Source organism: Cervus elaphus, chromosome 33 (assembly GCF_910594005.1).
Source record: "Cervus elaphus chromosome 33, mCerEla1.1, whole genome shotgun sequence".
In the NCBI taxonomy this organism is placed as follows: Eukaryota; Metazoa; Chordata; class Mammalia; order Artiodactyla; family Cervidae; genus Cervus; species Cervus elaphus.
Window position 1 is genome coordinate 41,577,612 of NC_057847.1, and position 22,696 is coordinate 41,600,307.

The 22,696-nt window shown below is 38.4% G+C and overlaps 1 protein-coding gene across 1 annotated transcript; it reads left to right on the plus strand.

Annotated features, from left to right (window-relative positions):
* Positions 1–14,631: 14,631 nt before the first annotated feature.
* Positions 14,632–22,288, plus strand: ERMN (ermin). The gene is made up of 3 exons (XM_043894315.1): positions 14,632–15,202; positions 15,836–15,928; positions 19,171–22,288. The coding sequence occupies exons 1-3, from the start codon at positions 14,965–14,967 to the stop codon at positions 19,686–19,688; spliced, it is 849 nt and encodes a 282-aa protein (XP_043750250.1). The 5' UTR covers positions 14,632–14,964; the 3' UTR covers positions 19,689–22,288.
* The last annotated feature ends 408 nt before the right edge of the window (positions 22,289–22,696 follow it).

Sequence of the window (22,696 nt, forward strand, 5' to 3'; positions counted from 1 at the left end):
TGAAAGCTTTAGGGCATGAAAGTTCACCTCCACACAGGGATACGTTTTCAGAACTCAGATTAGTTCAAGCATGGCTGCCTTCATGAAGTGCTGAATTCTCCATTATTTAAAGATATTCAAAAAAAGAATAGTCAAGTGATTTGAGTGGGTGCTGTAAAAGGAAATTCAACTATTGGACAGTCAGTGTTAAAGGTTCAACTCAAAGATTCCTTCATCCCTGAGTCACTTTGATTCTCTGACCAAGAGGCAGGAGTGTCGGTGGTAATTCTTCCATTTCTGTGAACTCCTTACATACATTATGCCAAGTTTATTCCCCTCTTTAACCCCAAAAATAAAATGAGAGCAGAGAACCGCATAGGTTAACTAGTGAGATAAGTTGCTGCTAAGTTTGACTATGAGTTGAAAACTTCTTTACTCCTGAAGGCTACTAATCAAAGAGAGACAAATAAAAACAGAGGTGTACCATCATCAAGGTGTACACAGCAACTCAAACCTAACTGAGTTCAGCTCATTTTTAAGAAGCTTGTCTAAAGCTTGGATACTTGCCTGGCTCTTTTGCCTTTCTTTATGTCCTAACTTCTGCTTCATGAAACTATCCACTTCTAGGAGGTTTGCGTTTTTCCTCTATAAATGGAATGGGTTGGGTAAGATACTCTGTCTATTCATTTTACTAGCATTTATGAAGTGGGTCCTTGGTGGCAGGCATTGCACTAGTTCTTTGTGATGCAAAGGCACACATCCCAGCTCACCCTCAGGTGCTCTGAGCCCACATCAAGAGAGCGACAAGACAGCTACTGTCCTGGACTACCAACATCGTCTTTAATAAACTCCTCACTGGGTTAAAATGAATGGCTGTAGAAGACTGTGAACACTGGAACTCTCTATCTATACACATACTTTTGTTATCCAAAAGCCTGTGTGCAGAGACTGTGAGTGATTAGACATGAGAAAGAAAACAAACCACTGTTGAATTTCTTCCAGTTTCCCCTTAAGGATAACTATGAGTTCTGAGTCCTGTCATTTTCTTACTCAATTTTTATTTCTCTCTCAGGATTTGGGATGGAAAAAGTGGTAAGCTCCTTCTTAAAATTGGTTGCAAAAGCCAGCCTCAGGCATGAATTTTATTCTCAGCCATAGTCTCCTGAGAACATAGCCTGGGAGACATTCCCCATTAAATTATGTCTCTTACTGTAGATAGTAAAACTAAGTATAATCTTTAGGCTTTTAACATTAGCTCTTTCCCTCAAAACCAGCCTTTTATAGAGGTTGCTAGAACTTTTCTACCCCTTTAGTCTTTCTGAACTTTGACTTTTAGTAAGGATGTATTGATTTTATTAGCTCTTTTTTTTTCGTTAAAAAGGCAGACAAGTGTAAAGATTGTTGCAAGGCTACCCATGAACGCCAGACTGAAGAATGTTAACAATGGGAATTCAACATTGGGATATTGTAAAGTGAAAGAAGTAAAGGCTTTTTTCCCCCTTAATCACAGCAACAGGTCCATTTTGAGAGCATGTATTAGACAGCAGTCACTGAGATCTCTGGATAGGATCTTATTAAACCCTCGCAAGAGGCCTCTGAGAGCACATTCTATCACGATCTTAGTTTTTCAGATCAGAATTGTGAATTTCATGGGTTAAATGATTTGCCCAAGAGCTGCGGGTGAGAAGGCACATTGAGGGATGGGGTGGGGGTCTACTTGGCTAGAATCTAGGGTTCCTAAAAAGGTGAAACCAGTCACATCCTGTCTGATTTCATGCTCCTCCTCTGTTGATGCTTTCTGCTCTGGGATATCTGACCCAAAGTATTTACCCCCAAACTAGTCAGAGCTGATCTATAAAACTCTCTATGTGAAGACTATATTAGCCAATGTGTATTTTACTGAGAGGTTCTGTCCAGTGAACAGCCAGGAGCTTGAAGACCAGAATGCTTAGGAAACAGTTTTTTGTGGCACCATTGAGCTTTCTATTTCACTTTCACTTAAACTCTGCCTGTTTGCCAGTAGGTGGCGTCTTCTAAAGCAACACTACAACCTGACACTGGTAGAAAACCAGACTCAGAAAACCCAGCTCTTGCATCCCTAATTGTTATTGTTCAGTCGTTAAGCCGTGTCAACTCTTTTGCAACCCTATGGACTGTAGCCCTCCAGACTCCTCTGTCCATGGGATTTCCCAAGCAAGAATACTGGAGTGGGTTACCATTTCCTCCTATAGGAGATCTTCCCAACCCAGGGATCAAATTTTTGTCTCCTGCATTGGCAGGCAGATTGTATACCACTGAGCTACCTGGGAAGCCCTAATACTTAATTTAAATAGATACAGATTCATAAAATAAAGACAAAAAAGGGATCAGACATATACTAAAATGAATTTTTACTGTGACATTCTAATGCCAGAAACTTCTATTGCCAACTCATATCTTGTGTATATATCATAGACCATGAGTCAGGTGGTGTGCAAGATCTGACAGTGTATTATTAATAAGTAGCATTGTTCCTATTATTCAGCTCTCACCATATGTCAAGCACTGTACTGGGTGATCCACATGTATTTTGTTACATGATTTAATCTTCTCAAAAACTCCATGAGATAGGCATTCTGCAGATGTTCTGAAGTTCTAAAAGTTCCAGGCATGGGGGGAAAGAATAAGCTAAGAATGGAAATGGGAATCACATTTGGTAACATGGAATACTTCTCTGTGGCAAGTGTAGAGAAAAAAAAAAAAAAGAGACAATCTGGTTGGGACTTCCCTGGTGGCTCAGCAGTAGAGAATCCACCAGCCAATGCAGGGGATGCGGGTTTGATCCCTGGGTCGGTAAGATCCCTTGGAGAAGGAAATGGCAACCCACTCCAGTATTCTTGCCTGGGAAATTCCATGGACAGAACTTGGCAGGTAGAGTCTATGGACTTTTGAAGAGTTGGACATGATTTAGCAACTAAACAACAACAATCTGGGGTGATTAATCCAAAAAGTTGTGGTGTTATTTTACAGGGAACTGGTATTGCATATAACATGCAATGGAACAATGAGCAAAAGCTGAGTTTCTTTGTTTGTGATTATGGGAAAGAAAAAATCTTTTAAATCATGTTTTTATTGAACCTCTACTATGAACCAGCTAATGTACTTGGGATTTACCATATTATCATTTGGAAGTGGGAGACAGAAGATTGAAAACTGGAGTTGGGGACCAGTTAGAAGACAATTACAATGGCCCACATCACTTGGTTGTGTAGATCCTGTAGAGTGAGTGTCCATTCTTCTCCCACGTATGGTTCCTGAAGTGCATTTCCCTTTTGACTTCAAGTTTTAGGGGGTAAATGTACTAATCACTAAACAGAGCTTTCATATTATTGCTCTCCTCACCTAAAGGTCAGGAGAATCTTCACAGCTGTCCAGTGATCCTCATCTGGATTCAGCACAAGGCTTTACAAGAAATTCTAATCTCTCTGCAGACGCATTTCACTCATTGAGAGTGTGTGAATTTTTCCTGCTTACCCTGAGATAGAGTCTTCTGAGCTAAATGACCAGTGGCATTTTAGGAGAAATTATATTTTTTCATGGTCACATCATAGCACCTTGGTACAAAAAGAAGACTTGTTTTTCTTTTTCCTGAAGAAAAAATGTGTTTAATTATTTTGTTGCCTTTCTTCTCTGAAAACAACAATGACAACAACAACAAAATGACATGCTGCCTTAAACTCCTAGTGACATTCAAAATAGTTCAGGAGGGATGCTGCTGACAGTAATATGAGCTTCATACAGCTCTGCTTCCCCAGGAGGATGATAAAATGATTTCCAACCACCAAAGAATGTGTATACCTCTACAGTTAAACTTCTCTTTCTGTGGTTTTATAAACACCTTCACAAATTACTTTTCTATCCCACTAACATATATGGAGTGTATGTGAATAGAGAAATTGAATAGAGAAACCATTCTTTCCACTAAAGTGCATAAAAAATCCCACTGTAAGTAAGACAGGATTATAATTGCCTGGCCAAAAACTCTCAAGAGCCCAGCTCACTGGGGACACTTCTTCACGCATCTAGGAGAGAATACTCTTCGAACAGGCCAATAGAGTGAAATGATTTCATTTCATGGGGCTTCCCCTTCATCACCTTGTGTGATTGCTCTGCAAGTCTCAAACATAATTCATTTTCCAGTGCAAGGACCATGAGAGAGAGAGAGAGAGATATTTTGGGATCAAGGTTTTCATAGTCACCTGGTATTTCATACATTTTAGGGTCAGTTTTCACCAAGGCAATGTAGTGGCCATAGTGGTTCACACAGTAATCCCAATTTAAGGCAGAAAGGATGGTACTCATACAGGTGTGTATTATTATGTGAAGCAGAAACCGCTACTGTTTGCAATGACCGCTCCCCCCTCCCCGCCAACAAGTCATTCTGAAGGGTGTTGATGACTGAAGTTTTCCCAGGGACTATAGGAAGGGACAGGACTGAGGTTACATTAGATCTAAACAACATATGTGTGTCCGTCTCAGGAGCAGCCCCTGCATTGATTCCTACTGAGTGAAAAAGAGCCTTTTAATCATCTAATGCTACCTATCTCCAAAGTCAAATTTCAGAGTTTGGTTTGTAAAAAAATCTGTGCATGTGTAGGTAAGATCGGCCTTCTTTCTCAGATAACAATAAAAACAACATCTCCTCTTCATGATTCTCTCTCATGTGCCAGCCTTTTACTAGGCACCTTGTACACATTCAATTGCTTTTTATTGTCACGTGACAAGGAATGTGTCATCAGTCCTATTAATATGAAGGAATAGGCTCAGCTATATTAAGTGGCTTTTCCAAAGCTACAAGGTTAGCAGTCATAATAATAGTACCATGACTAACAGTAAAAGAATAAAAAGAAAAAGGAATGAATATCTACTATGCCACACTGTGCTAAACAGTTTCACTGAATTAACTCGTTTACTTTTTACAATTTTAAGATGAATAGTTTATTAGAATCTATCTTCTGCTGATGAAAGATTGGAATCTCTTCAAAAGGTAGGCATCTGCTAGTGTCTAGCTTTTGTTTGTTCTATAGTCCTTCTCATTGTTTTTACCAATTTTTCTGCTCAAGAGTGGACCCCTGACACAGACATGGCCCATTGGAGGATTCTATCCCCAAGTTACAACAATTGGCTCAGGAATTAACCTATATCCCAAAGTGGCCCAGTGAGGGCTATCCCAGGGACTTGAGCTGGAATTATGGAAAAGAAGTACTCCCTTGTTTTATATGAATATTTATCTTGATAATGCAAGCTTCGGGTGGCCAGGGAAATAGTTGTTATGACCTAGGGAGTATTTACCTGAGGAATAAGAGGAAAGCAGAACAATAAAAAACATAGAGAATATTTCTGGAAGCTAGAATAATTCTCCTTTCTGCGGAATTTGTCTTCAGTTGAATCTCTTTCACTTTCAGCCAGTGAGACATTTTATATCAAAGAAATGGACACCAAGAGTGAAAGGCAGATTATAGACCTTAAGATGTGGGATTGGATCACTAGGAGTGATGAGAAGCAATGAGAATTCTCTCAGTCCCAATTGGGCAACTGACCATCATCACTTTAAACTGTTCCCCTTGAATCTTGATTCAGACCATTTCCTACTAAAGATTTAATTTTAGGAGACTTGGTAGAAAAATATCAGGATGCTGGGGAGTTTGTAATTTTCTGATAGTTCTTAGAAAACTGCGTAAAAAAACAACAACAAAATCTGTACTGATGGACAGATGAGAGAGAAGAAAACACAATCTTATTATGAGAGTATGAGAGGTCTTTTTCAGCCAGTAGGAAGTAATCCAAGGTAATTGAGATTCAAAAATATATATCCCATGAATAGTTGGAAAAGATGAATTTTCCGCTCAATTTTTCATTTCAATCAATGAAAATGAAGGCAGAGAAAGAAGAAGCTCCATGCATTAGCTTCTTATTGCTGCTGTAACAAATTATCACAGGTCTAATAGCTGAAAACAGTACTAACAGATTTATTCTCTTTTGGTTCTGGATGTTGGAAGTCTAAATCAAGGGTTGTTTTCCTTTCAGAGGCTTTGTATTTCTTGTCCCTGCCCATTTCAGCCTTTAGAGTCTATCCGTGTTTCTTAGCTCATGATCCCTTCCTTTTATAACTCTAGCCTTTTGCTTTCCCGTCACCTTCTTGTGTTTGTGTGCTAAGTCGCTTCAGCTGTGTCTGACTCTTTGCAACCCTATAGACTATAGCTCTCCAGGCTCCTCTGTCCATGGGATTCTCCAGGTCAGAATACTGGAGTGAGTTGCCAGGCCCTCCTCCAGGGTATCTTCCCAAACCAGGGATTGAACCCACATCTCTTATGTCATCTGCATTGGCAGATGGGTTCTTTACCAACAGTGCCACCTGGGAAGCCCCTAAGCCTGTGTCATCCAGCATTGCCTCCCTTTTAGCAGGACCTGGAGAAGGAAATGGCAACCCACTCCAGTACTCTTGCCTGGAAAATTCCATGGACAGAGGAGCCTTGTAGGCTACAGTCCATGGGATCGCAAAGAGTCAGACAAGACTTCACCTCTTCTTCTTCTTGTGATTATTACATTGGATTCAATCTGATAATCCAGGATAATCTCCTTATCTCAAGATCTTTAATTTAATCACCTCTGCAAAGTCCCTTTCACCCTGTAAAGTAACAATTCACAGGGTATGGGAATTAGGGCTTGGACACCAGTGAGGGGTGATCATCATCCATTCTATTGCACTCAGCTGGAGATCTTATGGGACCTAGAAAAAAATTTCACCTAAATACCTCCTAATAGTCACCCCTTCCTTGGAACGGAGAGAGAAAAGTTACCTGTGACATTGTTTAAATCTTCAGACTGAAACAAGTTTCAATACAAAGCCAATTCTGGACTTGGTCTGCTAAATTCACAAAGTTAAAGATTCTTTGAATTTAATTTCTGTTAATCTGCAACCTGAACATGTGTGATTCATACACCTGCTCAGGATCACAAAACAGCAGAGCTAGGATTTCATGCCAGGTCATTTGTTGCCCAGAGTACATCCTCTTGATCACACAGGGGTGATAATGCTCTTTAGCCCTTTATTTGAGTCCTGTGTTGTGTACAGTCACTCAGTCACGTCTGACTCTTTGTGACCCCATGGACTATAACCCGCCAGGCTCTGCTGTCCATGGGGATTCTCCAGGCCAGAATACTGGAGTGGGTTGCCATGCCCTCCTCCAGGGGATCTTCCCAATGAAGGGATCAAACCCAGGTTTCCCGACTTGCAGGTGGATTCTTTACCATCTGAGCCACCAAGGAAGCCTCCTTATTTACAATTCTTGGTTGGTGCTCTCCCTCCTCACCCCCACCCTGCCTGCCTTGGTCACAGGGATTTACTCTGTGGCTTCTTTGTTCAGGGTTACACCCTCCTCTAATCCTCACCAAATTCCTATCTTGTTTCTTCTGGTACTTTTTAAAAAATGGTAAACAGTGACTCACTGGGAAGACCAGCCCCAGATTCTATGGCTGAAAAGATATATATCTTTCCTGGGACATAAAAAAGACTTAAATAGTTAACCAACCCTTCCAACCTGACCCACCACCAAGACTGGAAAACATGCTGTTAGTCACACACTGTTGAATTTTCATATTTTGTTACTTTAAATTCTTAAACCTCAAGTAGCACCCATGACTTCACTATTGGCTGCCTGGAAGACACCATCCTTTACTATAAGACCTTATATTGCCCAAATAGACAGCTGATGCTTCACAGTAGCTTAAATATAAATGGGAGGTATGAAGATGGCACAAGATGGTCAACTTAATCTAATTTACTCTAGGTAGTAGACAATTGTTTTTTGAAGTGAGATATATGATTACTGATTGATTTTATGATGTTATGATACTTTGTACTTCTGTAACAGTTCACTTTAGCTGGGTTGTCCCTTCAATTTGAAATATTGGTCCCTTAAGTGAACCAAATTAGGTTATCCTATCTCCTTAGCTGAACCTAATATAGCCTTAACATTAATCATTTGGCATTTGACAAGTGAAATGTGGGTATTTACATAATGTAATTTTGATACTTTTTACATTCTCATGTGAAGATTCTTTTATTATCATATTTCATTATATATTTCAGAATGGTTACATTTGTATGACATCCTTTACTAAGAATAAGTAGAGAAAAAATACTCCAGTAAATTATCTTTTAAAAGGTAATGCTTACATATGTTTTCTAAGAGTCTCCCTTCTAAGGAAAAAAATACAAATGCAAAAGATAATTTGACCATATTTTTTAAACTCAAAATAGGTGATTTTGCACTATGAAGTATACAGAATTGCTTTAGGCTTTGTTCTGACTAACATATTGGAACAGTATCTTTTATACATCTTCTTGGGAAAACCATATAGACTTATTTTTGAAAAGCATTATGGAAAAAAGTGTACGCGGAAAAATCTCACAAGAACTTGAAACAAAAATATACTTTTCTGATTATTAGATCAGCTGTCAAATTGGTATATTGATGTTAACTGAGGCTTGACAATATCATACTACATTCTGACTGAAGTGAATTTATTTTTCTTCACTAGTTTGTAGTTATAACCTGTTCAGCTGTGGGCTAGACCAAGCAGATTTTACTTATTACAATACATGCACAATCTAATAAAGCAATGTTGGATATGCTAGACTTAAAGGGGAAAGAGAGGTAAGCCAGTTAAAATACTTGGAAATGATACTAATAAACACATTTGACTTTTAAAAAAATAAAAAAGTCATGTTTCATGCAGTGAAGATTATACAATAGTATTTGAATTGAGAATCCTTAATGCAAATTCTAATACACTTTAAAAATCATAGGTTGTTACAAACAATGGTGACAGCGTGCGTCTTGATGAATAAAATACTCTATATTTTATTTGGTAGTTAGATTTATCTTGGAGCTAAATGTTTCTTCTGTTGCCATCTTCTTGTAGGAAAACTTACACATTACCAAACATTTTAGCTTTCATTTTATAGAAGTGAACACACTGGTTAGCTGAGGCTGATAGAACTCAAGATCATTTTTCTATATTTATAAATCTAAAATAATTCTAATGCCAGAAGAATTAAACACAAGGTTTAGAAAATAGATAATCCTTGACCCCTAAATTTTAATCCCCATAAAAACTAAGCTATAAGTTGCAAGTTGTTACAGGATCACTGAAATCTAAGAGAGAGAGAGAGAGAGAGACCAAAATCTGCTGTGTCCCTGAACTGAAGTGCTTAGAGGTCTTGGAACTGACAGATGTTGGAGATAGGACTTTATGGCTAATATGAGTGGTTCTTCATTTCTGTGTTTACTGCTGGGAATTAGGTTGAATTAGTGCTGCCCTTAAGGATCTCACAATCTAATATGAACCCACACATTCCTAGCATTGGTCTTAATCTCTGCATCCCCTCATCTGATTCCCCCAATATTTTCTTCTTGTCCTAGACCCTGGACTGTTCTAAATCAGTGAGGGTGGACAAACCTGGTCCTGAAGCTCTGGATTCTGATTCTTGAATTAAGAGAACAGCTCTGTCATACCTGGTGGGAGAAAATTCCCTGATCCTCCCAACCCTATCCTCAGCACCTGGGTGTCTGTCTCAGGAAGATCTTGATTCTACTTCAGGTCATCTGTTGCCCTTTCCAGGATAGAGCTGCTTCTGCAGCCTACGCAGTTAATTCATCAGGTTGGTGGAGCCCAGTGGTGAAGCCCTTTGCGGGCCCATGGAAACATCAGCACCCAGACCAGAGATGGTTCTCAGCTTCATCTAAGTTGCAAACTCTCAACAGTAGATTTACTTGAGCTGTGTGACCTTGAGCAAGTTTCTTAATCTCTCTGGGCTGAATTTTTCTATTCTGCATAATGAGGCTAATAATAGCACCTCCCTTACAGAGCTATTTTGAAGATCAAATGTGTTACTATTTGTGAAGCAGCTGAACTGTGCCTGATGTATAATAAATGCTATGTGAAAGTTTGTAAATAAAAATATTAAAAACAAACGGATGAAGAGCATTAGAATGTGCCATCCCAAAATATGTCTCTTTGACATAAGGATTATTTTGAGCTAATTATTTTTGAGAAGTAGCAGACACTGGAGAAGCTCAGAAAATAGAATGTTATCTTTTGTAAGGGAAATTGACGCTTGTAAAAAAGATCTCCCTTTGTAAAGGTGTCTCTATACCAGGAAGGGAAGAATGACTCTAAATCACAACAGACTCTTTGTCAATGGAGAAGGCAGCCACTTAAATCCGAACAATAAACCATACCCCTTTTTACTGTGCATTTGCTGGAAACCTCTAACTGGCCTCCCTGTTCCACCCCCAGCACACACCTTTCTCTCTTTTGACTTCAGCTAGAGATGGTAATTAAGTGAGTGATTTAGGTCATCTTAGGAAGTTACTCGGTTTCCTTGGGTCCCTCCCATATGTCTTCATGATCATTATGCATGTGTGCTCAGTCGTGTCTGACTCTTTGTGAGTCCATGGACTATAGCTGACCAGGCTCCTCTGTCCAAGGGATTCTCCAGGCAAGAACACTGGAGTGGATTGCAATTTCCTCCTCCAGGAGATCTTCCTGAACCAGGGATCAAACCCATGTCTCCTGTGCCTCTGCACTGGCAGGCAGATTCTTTACCCCTGAGCACCTGGGAAGCCCACATGAGGCATTGTTGTTAAAAGGCTTCCCAGGTGGCCCAGTGGTAAAGAATCTGCCTGCCGATGGAGGAGATGCAAGAGACACCAGGCCCATCCCTGGTTGGGAAGATGCCCTGGAGTAGGAAATGGTAATCCACTCCAGTATTCTTGCCTGGGAAATCCTATGGACAGAGGAACCTGGTGAGCCACACACACAACACATACATTGTTAACGTAATTAAACAAGGTGGCCCTTGGACTAATGTGGGTCTAGGGTCTGGACATGGAACCACAGACTGGTGCCAAATAGGAAAAGAAGTACGTCAAGGCTGTATATTGTCACCCTGCTTATTTAACTTATATGCAGAGTACATCATGAGAAACGCTGGGCTGGAGGAAGCACAAGCTGGAATCAAGATTGCCGGGAGAAATATCAATAACCTCAGAGATGCAGATGACACCACCCTTATGGCAGAAAGTGAAGAAGAACTAAAGAGCCTCTTGATGAAAGTGAAAGAGGAGAGTGAAAAAGTTGGCTTAAAGCTCAACATTCAGAAAACTAAGATCACAGCATCTGGTCCCATCAGTTTATGGCAAATAGATGGGGAAACAGTGGAAACAGTGGCTGACTTTATTTTGGGGGGCTCCAAAATCACGGCAGATGGTGACTGCAGCCATGAAATTAAAAGATGCTCGTTCCTTGGAAGGAAAGTTTGATCAACCTGGACAACACATTAAAAAGCAGAGACATTACTTTGCCAACAAAGGTCTGTCTAGTCAAGGCTATGGTTTTTCCAGTAGTCATGTATGGATGTGAGAGTTGGACTATAAAGAAAGCTGAGTGCCGAAGAATTGATGCTTTTGAACTGTGGTATTGGAGAAGACTCTTGAGAGTCCCTTGGACTGCAAGGAGATCCAACCAGTCCATCCTAAAGGAGATCAGTCCTGGTGTTTATTGGAGGGACTGATGTTGAAGCTGAAACTCCAACTTTGGCCACCTGATGTGGAGAGCTGACTCATTTGAAAAGACCTGATGCTGGGAAAGATTGAGGACAGGAGAAGGGGATGACAGAGGATGAGATGGTTGGATGGCATCACCGACACAATGGACATGGGTTTGGGTGGACTCTGGGAGTTAGTGATGGAAAGGGAGGCCTGGCGTGCTGCAGTTCCCGGGGTCGCAAAGAGTCAGACACGACTGAGCAACTGAACTGAACTGAGTGTCTGGTGGCCTACATAAGCAAAGTAAAAGCTTGTAAATGCTTCAAGCTTACAAGATCAAAATGTTAAGGACAACGAGTCACAAACAGCCAAATAGGTTTGAAGCTATGAAAGTGTGAAGGTGTTAGTTGCTCAGTTGTGTCTGACTCTGAGACCCAATGGAATGTAGCCTGCCAGTCTTGTCTGTCCATGGAATTGCTGTATGGCTCAGAAAACTCAAACAGGGGCTCTGTATCAATGTAGAGGGGTGGGATGGGGAGGGAGATGGGAGGGAGTTCCAAAAGGAAGGGGATATATGTATACCTATGGCTGATTCATGTTGAGGTTTGATAGAAAACAGCATAATTCTGTAAAGCAATTATCCTTCAATAAAAAATAAATAAATTAAAAAAAAAAGAATACTGGAGTGGGTATCCATTCTTTCTCCAAAGGATCTTCCCAAACCAGGGATTGAACCCAGGTCTCCTGCACTGCAAGCAGATAATTTACTATCTGAGCCACCAATCAATAATTTCCTTACTTCCCTTCTGCCTTTTCTCTGTAAAAGTCTCCACATTTCCTGTCCTGTGGAGTGCTCCTAGCCACTTCCAGTTCAACATTACTCAATTAGAATTGATTTTTGCTCAGAAAAACCTCTTAAAAAATTTAAAATTCCTCAATTTACTTTTTAACAAGATATTTAAACCTCTATTCCCTTTTCTAGTGAATCTATCCTTTATTACAGATAGATTATTTTGATAGATTACTTGATCTCAGACAAGCTTTCACAAGCAGGTAGAGGGAAATTAATTTTCTACCTGTACAGAAACAAATAATCAGTGTGTTAGACTGTGTGACAGTGTGTTAGAGAGCAGCTGGAAATGACAAGGGAGAGATTTCTAGAATCTCAGAGATGTCCTCCAAGTATATGGGAGAAAAGGGTGAGACCAGAGTGCCTTGTATTTGTCATCCCTGATGTAGACCCTAATGGACTTAACCCTAGACGCAGTTTTAAAGGTGATATATGCACAATCACTCTCTAACCTCTGTTCTTCTTCCCTTTAGAAAAGATCCAAAATGTATCCTCTAGGGAGTAACATTTATTCATTTACTCAATGGTAATTTTTTTCTTTATTGAGTACCTACATATTTAAAGGAAGATGCTACATGTTGGGGACACACATAAAGAAGTTAACCACGGTCCCTGTCCAGATAAAGCTCAGATTCTACTTGGTGAAAGAGACATTAAGCAGATAATTGTGCAATTACTTATTTAATCACAACTGTGAAGAGTATTCTGAAGGACAAGATAATGTGTAACAGGAGTCCCATTCTAATCCTGTGGGTCAGGAAAAGTGACTTTAAAGAAATGTATTTCAACTGAGAGTTGAGCACTTAGAGGAGCTGGTTAGGCCAGAGGTTTGGCCTTGAGGAAGAGAAGGGCATTCCAAGCTGAGGGAGCAGATTGAACAAAGGCTCTGGAATTATTTTGCATTAGATGAGATTGAACAAAGAAGAATTAACATAAAAAATAGTACAAATGAACTTATTTATGAAACAGAAATAGAGTTACAGATGTAGAAAACAAACTTACGGTTAAAAGGAGGGAAAGCAGGAAGGGAAAAATTGGGAGATTGGGATTCACATATATATACTACCATATACAAAATAGGCAACACTGTTGGCTCAGAAGGTAAAGAATCTACCTGCAATGCAGAGACCCAAGTTTGATCCCTGGGTTGGGAAGATCTCCTGGAGGAGGGCATGGCAACCCACTCCAGTATTCTTGCCTGGAGAACTCCATGGACAGAGGAGACTGGCCAGTTATAGTCCCTGAGGTTGCAAACAGTTGGACATGACTGAGCAACTGGCTTTTCACATATAAAATAGATAACTAATAAGGACCTACTGGTAGCACCAGAAACTCTATTCAATACCCTGTAATGGCCTATATGGGGAAAGAATCTAAAAAAAGAGTGAATATACGTATACTGATTCACTTTGCTGCATAGCAGAAACTAACACAACATTGTAAATCAACTACTCTCCAGTAAAAATTAAAAAAATAAAACACCACGGTGGAATTAAAGCAACAATAAAAATAAGGACAAATGATTGTCTACAAGAAATCCACACATAAACAAAGAATTAATATCTTACCTTAAGAAAGGAGGAGTGGTAGGTGACAGATGTTTTATATAATCACCTGTTTCCCCCAAGGGCAGACAGTGTTGGTATCTTATCATTTTACAAGCATCATGCAACATCAGTAGGGGATATTGAAAGTAATTCTGATTGGGGAAAGGGAAAATTTCATGGAGGCAATTATTCTAGGGTTTTTGCAGGATGAATTGAGCTGTTATAGAAGCAAATAAACTAAAATAAGAAGCCATAGACCAAATAAATTACTCTGAAATATAAAATTTTTGATACGAGCGAAATGGCAGAATTTGTGTTTGTTTCCGTGGGTTCCTGAAAGCATAGTGTGGAATCTGCTGCCAGAGCGATGTACAATAAAGTTGCCCTGTTTACAGGTTTTTGATAAGCTGTTTTTATTCTTTAATAAATAAGAAATGATGCCATTGTCCTTTACAAAATAGCTGAGGTTTTACTTGAACAAAATCTGTTTGGAAATGTTAAGCTGGTTACACAGAACTAATATGCCTCAAGGTGGTCATTCTCTCTGGATTAAAGCTGTGGAACAATTGTGGCTCCTGTTACAAGGAAAATGACAAAGGACCATTATGAAAAGGGACAAAAATCTCTGTTCCCAGAGGGGGACTGACAAGCTGAAAGTCCCCCTCTACATGCCAACACAAAAGCCTGATTGCCTTGGATTGTTTGCTTATGTAAATAAAAAGACTGCCATTAATTCTGCAAGTGGAACTGCTGAGCAACAACCAAGGTGGTGATTGGCTGGATGCTTGCTCATGGATTGGTGTAAATCTGACAAATTCTCTTACTTTTGTTCTACTCTCTATCTGGATACCTTTAGGAAAAGAAGCTTCTTATTATGCACTAAAGTAAATAATTTGTGTTCTTAGAGTAAGAGTTGAATTTGAAGGCAAGAGAATTTATCAAGGATCAAGGATCTTCGCCAAAGCTCTCTAAAAGTGGGACTCAGCTGTACATTATGACAGACGTACCAGTGACATTCAGTCAGGTGGAGTGTAATGGGGATACACCCCCTGGAAACGGTCAACAAAAGATCACTAAAATCACAGAAGCAGCCAGTGACGTGGATGGCACCCCACCATACTGCAGGGTAGAACCTAGACTTGATGTACCCACAGAAAGAAATCAGGAGAAAAGTGAAAAATTACAAGAGGACATACTGCTCAGCTCGTCCATGGATGAGAAGATTCTAAAAGGTAAAGCATTTTCCTTCTGTCTAATTTGCTTTGATTTGATTTGTGAACTCACTCAGGAGTCTTTGGATAAACTGTTGTGAAGGAGTAAATGGCACATCCTTCCACTCTTGTCCTTGCCCAAATGTGGCCCCTTATCCTACTGGGGCTTCAGAGCATAAGGACTAAACCTCTGCCTTGGGTCAAATCCAAGCTCATTTATTTGAGAGTTCTGTCATCCTGGACAACTTTCCTGGCCTCCTGAAGTCTTAGTTGTCTCATTAGAAGAAGACGGATAATAGTGCTGAATTTGTAGAGTTATTGTGAAAATTACTGTTTGTTAAATGTTAGCTTCTGTTATTTATTATTATTATAGCTCCATTATTATTTGCTTAAAGGGAATTTGTAAATTCAATTTTTCTTTCTAAATCTACCTGAAAGTATCAGAATTCATGGTACTATACCTTATACAGACATTAAAGAAAAGATTATCATTATGTTTATAAGAACTCAGTGAAGAAATGAGTTCGAAGAGTGAAATAGTTATTTTAGTGACCACAAAAAAAAAAACTACCTTATTAGAGTCTAAATTGGTAATTTATTTATCTTAAACTACTTAAATGTTAAAATATTTATCTTATGGGGTTTTCCCTCCAGAAAAACCAGAAGAGAAGCTCTATGTTGTTCATAAGGCTATCACAGATCTTTCTCTCCAAGAAACAAGTGTTGATGAAATGGCATTGAGAGAAGGTAAGAAGAGCTTCCATTTTGTACACAGAAATTGTTTGACTGGATATGGAGGACAGTTTTTGCATGGGATGTTGTGTGAGTGTGATATTAAAAAAGGAATCCAGAAGTCATTTTTGAAGTCATGCTGTTCTGGGCAGATAAGGGAGTCTGGACTTATCTGTGGTTTTTACCTTAGAAAGCATTATAGACTCTTTAAGACTGAAACTGCATGGATCTGTATAATTGCTTGGCACACTTTGACTTGATGATATGACATCTGCCTCTTAATAAGTTAGTCAACTGTATCAATCTTTCCTTTTGATTTAGTGTCTTCAAGTCTGTGTCAGGCACCTTGCAAATTGTAAATGTTTCAAAAATTGATTTATCCTAAAAGTTTACCATTGGCATACAGTTTAAAATAATCTTATAAATTTATTTGATCTATAGGAAAATTCTAGGCCTCTGATGTAATCACAAAATGGTTACCTAATTCTTGTCAAAGAAATCTTCTGAGTGATGAAGTTAATTCTAATTGTGTCCTTTCAGAAAATGCCTGAGTAAAAAGAACATGGATTTTTAAATGATTATATTATTTTACAAATAAACTCAAGAGTCTAAGAGACGCAAAGTGTTTCAGACTTCTAAGGAAACACTTACATTCAAATACTTTCCAAATAAAGTGCAAGATAAAAATCTATTAATTATTCATATCCTCTCTTGCAAGCATAAACATCTTACCTCAAAATTGAAACCAGCTTGGTAGACCTAAGTGACTTAGCTTATTTAGGCTCTTAACAAGCAAAACACTGAAGAATTATTGGTTGAAATATTAGAACATCACATAAAATAGTAGATGCCAAGGTTGTTGGCAGTTTCCTGAGTTTGTCCACCTTGTCTGGACACCTCTCAGACTGTCTGCTGACTGCAAACAGTGGCCCACTGTACAGTCACTCAAGGAATAATGTCATAAGCAGCAGTCATTGTCAAGCTTTTACATTATCACAGTTAATTTGTAAAACCTAGACCCTATGAAATGAACTAAATAATCTCTTGCCCTAACCCTTCTGCTGCCAATGAGCAAGCAAACTCTCAAAGACAGAGATCTCAACTTTTATCTAGAGTCCCTTTCAAATTTCTGACCAGAAGGTCAGCTGGAGACAATAGTTCTCTAAGATCTTTCATTTTCTTTAAATAAAGAATAAAAGCAGTCTGGATTTTTAAAAGCAGATAGTCTCAGGGTGAATTTTTCCCTGCATGAATCCTTTTGTGTTTGGTGGAACATATGTTTCTGCTGTAGGGTTAGAAGGACACATTTTGGTATCTTTTATTTTCGCAGTGGCAAACAGCTAAAAAGTCTCTGGAGAGAATACTCTTGGGTTGAAAAATAGGAAAATGTTAAAAATACTGAGAAAAATACTATACTTTAAAGACAGAAGTAATTTCAAGCATGACAACTCTATGCCCGAGTCATGAATATGAGACAAAAGATCAGTTTCTTTGGTTCTTGTGAAAAAAAGAAAACCAAACAAGATTATAGTAAACATTATAATGTGTATTTATTTATAACGTAAAGAATACTGACTGGATGCCAGTGGCCTGATAGGAAATGTGCACAAGTAAAGAGGAGTGATGATCCATCTTCACTTCTATCTGTTTGTGTAACTTTACAATTATAGTTAGAAAAATAAAATGAAAAGAGAATGAAAAATCTTTGATGGAAATGAACTTGTTAACATCTTTCAGTGAAAATAGGAAGCTGTGGAGGAGAAAGGCAAAGAGAAACAGTGCCTCTCATTTTGTTTAAAGACTCTAGTATTCTTGTCTGGGAAATCCCATGGACAGAGGAGCCTGGCAGGATATAGTTCATAGGGTTGTAAAGGAATCGGACATGACTTAGCAACTAAACAACAACAACAATGGTGTTGAAAGAGAATAGTGAACACAACCCTGAGTCAGGCACACTGCAGGCTGAAGCTTCCCACTGAAGTCCTTTAGGGGTGAAAGCTCTGAAAACAATCTCTACTCTCTCCTTATTAATTGGTTTTTGCATGCTCAATAAATGTTATTGAGGATATGCTGATAGGATCTGTTTGAAAAGTGAAATTTGCAGTGAATTAAATGAGCCTTTTTAAAGTCACTACATGGTACCAAACCACTTGAGTTAATTAGTTGTCCGCTAAGGACGTGTCTAAAACAATAGGCTAATCTAGCATTAGCTAGGTATGACCTCAATGTGATTTTTAAATTTTGACTTGCTAGCAATCGGTGGCAGAACCTAGACTATACTGTGTGTCCTTTGGTGGACTTGACACCTTGATTAGCCCAGCACCTGTCTCTTGGCCATCTGTGGCTGCCTGCTCCTTTTCCACACCTGGTACTTTAGGATAACTCTGAGAAGCATGGTGGCAAATACTGAATTTGCTACTCTGAATGAGACCAGTCATTGGTAGTCATTATTTCATTATTTTTGCTGTTGGAGGTCTTTTTTCACTGTGAGATATTTTTCTAATTTTCTTTGAGGAATATCCATGTGTGGTTAGGACATAGTTCCCTGTGTTTTTTTTTTAACATATTCATATACCCAGTCATGATAAGCTAGACAGGATTTTTAAAAGTGTGTCTCATGGAATACCAGTCTCACTAGATATAGTTGTTGTTCAGTCGCTAGTTGTTGTTCAGTTGCTAAGTTGTGTCTGACACACCAGGCTCCTCTGTCCTCCACTATCTCCCCGAGTTTGCTTGAGTTCATGTCCATTGAGCCAATAATGCTATCTAACCATCTCACCCTTTGCCACTCCGTTCTTCTTTTGCCTTCAATCTTTCTCAGCACCAGGGTCTTTTCCAATGAGTCCGCTCTTAAGATCAGGTAGCCAAAGGACTGGAGCTTCAGTTTTAGCAACAGTCCTTCCAAAGAATATCCAAGAGTGGTTTCCTTTAGGACTGACTTGTTTGATCACCTTGCAACAGTAGTCCATAATAAAAATTTCCATAGTCAAATGAGGTTGGGTTGCTGGATCCTAATATTCATTAGCATTTTAAAGGTTCAGATAAATTCTGAGGAAGCTTATTTGTGTTTAATGCAGTGTTTTCTGAGATAATTTGATGGGGTAGCTTGTTCCATTGTGTAAAACACATTAATAACCCACAGAACAATATCTCATAAAATATATGCTGGAAAACGGTTGTACAGAAATATAATCTGGAGAATATGTGGGTATTTTGAAATCTCTACACATATCAACTACCAATTGATTTTGCTACAGGGCATCAGTGGGAGAAGATTCCATTGAGCAGCAGCAACCAAGAAATAAGCAGACAAAAGGAAAGGATTGCTGAACAACCTCTAGAGGAGAGAGAAGATGAGGAGCTGGAGAACACAGCTCTTCAGGCAACTGAAATTGAATGGTTAGGATTTCGGAAACCTAGCCAGGTTGATGTGTCACATTCCAAGCAGGATGAGGAGCAAGAGGTTTGGGATGAAGAAATTAATAATGATGATGATGATGATTGCAAAGATGATGAAGATGAAGTTCGTGTGATAGAATTTAAGAAAAAAAATGAAGAGGATACTCAATTAAAAGAGGAAGGTGATGCAAGTGAGGACTCCCCACTGAGCAGCCCCAGTTCCCAACCTGTCACACCTGATGAGCAGCCAACCTTCGGGAAGAAGGGTGATTTCTCCAGAAATGCTTATTCAAGATACAATACGATATCCTATCGGAAAATCAGAAAGGGGAACACCAAGCAAAGAATTGATGAATTCGAGTCTATGGTAAACTAACTGGAACTGAGAAGTTCTCATGCCCACTAAAGCAAAAGCTAATTCAGTTTTTCTGATATGTATCTTTGTTGCCTTCTTTGAGTTGCTCCCTTTAAAGAAGTAGAAGCTGAATCTCTGTTTCACTATAGAGTAATGTGGAAATAACCCTAGTAAAAATTCAGTCTGGTAATCTCAAATCAAAAAGCTTTAAGCTCGTTCTTGGACATTTGTTTTTTAAAACTTCACTAATATAGCCTTATGTGCTAAGCACTAAACAGTGAGCACCACTGGGAAATCCAGCATTTAAAAGTTTGGCTTTAAAAGTAGCAATGCTGGGAAATGTAGTCATCAAATGAAAGAGAACTATTTGAAATGAAATGTAGTTCTTTTTATGTCTTTCTTCTTATACATTGAGGGGGATAGAAAGTCTGGTATCAAATCTCTCTTTATTTAAAATGTGATTTTATAGACTCTGGCAATAAGCTTTCCAAAATACTTTGCCTTTCCTATTATCTTCAGATTTTAAGTTGTTTTTCTTGGCATCTACGGAGTGAAATTCTGTATAGGTCGCCTTCCTAGGTGTTACCATTCACTGAATTTTCTCACTAGAGGGGCTGAGCAATTGTCAGGCAGGAGAATTCTGTTTACTAAATGTTGGCTTTATGCTCTCCAGATGAATTAAACCCATTGTGAGATTGCTAGAAGGAGGGGTTGGAAGATTTGTGGGCAATTGACTAAAGAGTTATATCAGATAGTTTATTTCTGAAACAGAAAACAAAATCTTGTCTAGCACAGTTAAAGTCATTAAACATGAAAATGACAGCTTTAGCATAATTTTAAGAAAATACCCCTCTCTATTACTACACTTTCTCTTATTAACAGAATCTCAGAATAATTTTCTTTCCTTAGAAACCTGAGACAACTCTAGTCATAACTGTACTAGTTACTATGAAAATGGAAATAATTATCTTAGAATATTTTCAAAGTAGAGTGTGAGTGTGTATTTTTAGTGAGAAAGCTCTGATGGTTGTTGGGAATATGTAATTTACTGGACCTCAGCCCAAATCAAGATGCTTAAAACTGTGCTTGTGAAGCTTCACTCAAACCAATGTGTCAAATAATGTATTGAATATTTATGAAAAGGGAGAATCTATATTTATATTCTTAGATCCATAATTTTTCATTTCATGCTTCTATATATATTACCCTCAACTTTCTGTCACCACAGATAAAGACATTTTTTTGGCCCTGGGAATAAAAAGACAATTCCTTATTGTCTGAATGTAATACAGTCTTCATTGTACTATTCAACCCTTTGTTTATTTATTTTCATCTTGTGAAAAAAACTGGGTTAGCCCTTCTCAGATTATTGCTTATTTATGTGTAACAAATCCCACACATTCTAAAGGCACTTTCTTTAGTTCTCTATTGTCATATAATATGTTTCCATAGTATCATACACTACTATTTAGTGTTTATGAGCCTCAATTTTGAATTTTTCCTTTTATTTTTTTCAAGCAGATACTTTATAACCTGACCATATCAAAGTCTGTCATGCTTAGTCTATCTATAGACTATACATTTTATTCTTGACAATGTGTTTTCAGAATAAAGTCAGGAAAATCAGGTTTTTATTGATAAATTTAAGTAGAAGATTGATGCACTAGGACAATTACCTGTTTATTTAGTGCCTTTAAATCTTTTTACCTGGACAACCTATTTTCTTTTTTGGATTACTGGTGACCCCTATAATTTTCTACTTAACTTCAAAGCACAGTATTGTATTATCCATTATAGGACAGGACCAATTGTTAACCTACAATCAACAGAGCCTGTATTTTGAATTATTTCGGCAGAGGTGGCGAATTCCAGTGGAACTTGAGTGAGGTGTGTGGTCTGTGGTCATTTGATGTGGCCAATCAACTGTCTCTAATTGGGCTCCAAAATATAGTAACCCTGGCCCCTTTAGCTTTGTGATATCTTACCAGATGATTAACCAACCATGAAAGATTTTGTCAACAAGACTATTTCAGGGTACGTTCAATGAGTAAAGGCTTAATGCTCACGGAGGAGGCAATGTAGTTGCAGAAGAACATTGAAACTATTATTTGGCATCAGTGCTCATTGCCCTGTGCTGCCATGTTACCGTATACCCCAGAATTAAGTAACCATAAGTACATAACAGTGAGAGGCAGCTCTGTGATTCTTTCTAACTTAGGAAAGACAAAGGTCTCGTTCCAATTGTAGGGGGTGGGTATTTAACATTTGAAAAGTATATGGGACACATTAAGAATGCAGATTGGGAGCTACATGTGAAGGCTTACTGCCTTTGGGATTCAAGGTTTAGGGATGGAAGAAGGACTCTGGTAGCTGTTAGCAGGGAGAACTGATTTATTATGAAAATGCTGATATTTCTTGCATGACTTTTTATTTTCCTTAGATGCTGGGTGAACAGGAAGTAATAACTGCTCTATTTCTCTGTCAATATAAAACTTATCCTTCATATAATGCTACCTTTAAAGGCACAGCCTGTATATCAGACTCTATCGATCTACCTATTAACAGTTTAAACAAAGAACTTCTGTGTTTGCTTGTTCTCAATAAAAGTTTGTATCCTTGTTTTTTTGGTGTCTAAATTTTACTTTCTCTAGTTGCCTTTTAAAATTTAGAAGAAGCCTTGCACATCAGCAGCTATTAAGACCATCAATAAATGCTTTTTCAAAAATCAAGAGAACACCTTAATTCATTTTCATTATTTACTTCAGAAAGGTCTCAAAATACTTGTATATGAAATTGCAAAAAGAATTTCTGATGGGTAGATATGTAATGTTCATGAAACATTTCTATTATTTTTACAGGAAATGAACTATTGTTTTAGATGCATCTTAATTCCAACAACTTGAAACATATACATATATATCTGTGTAGTCTCTAAGGTAAAACATTGCTGTAAACTATGCTGATGTTTTTATAGTAATTGTTTTATGTATTTACATGGTGTAGTACTTTTGGAACATTTTCAAATGGAG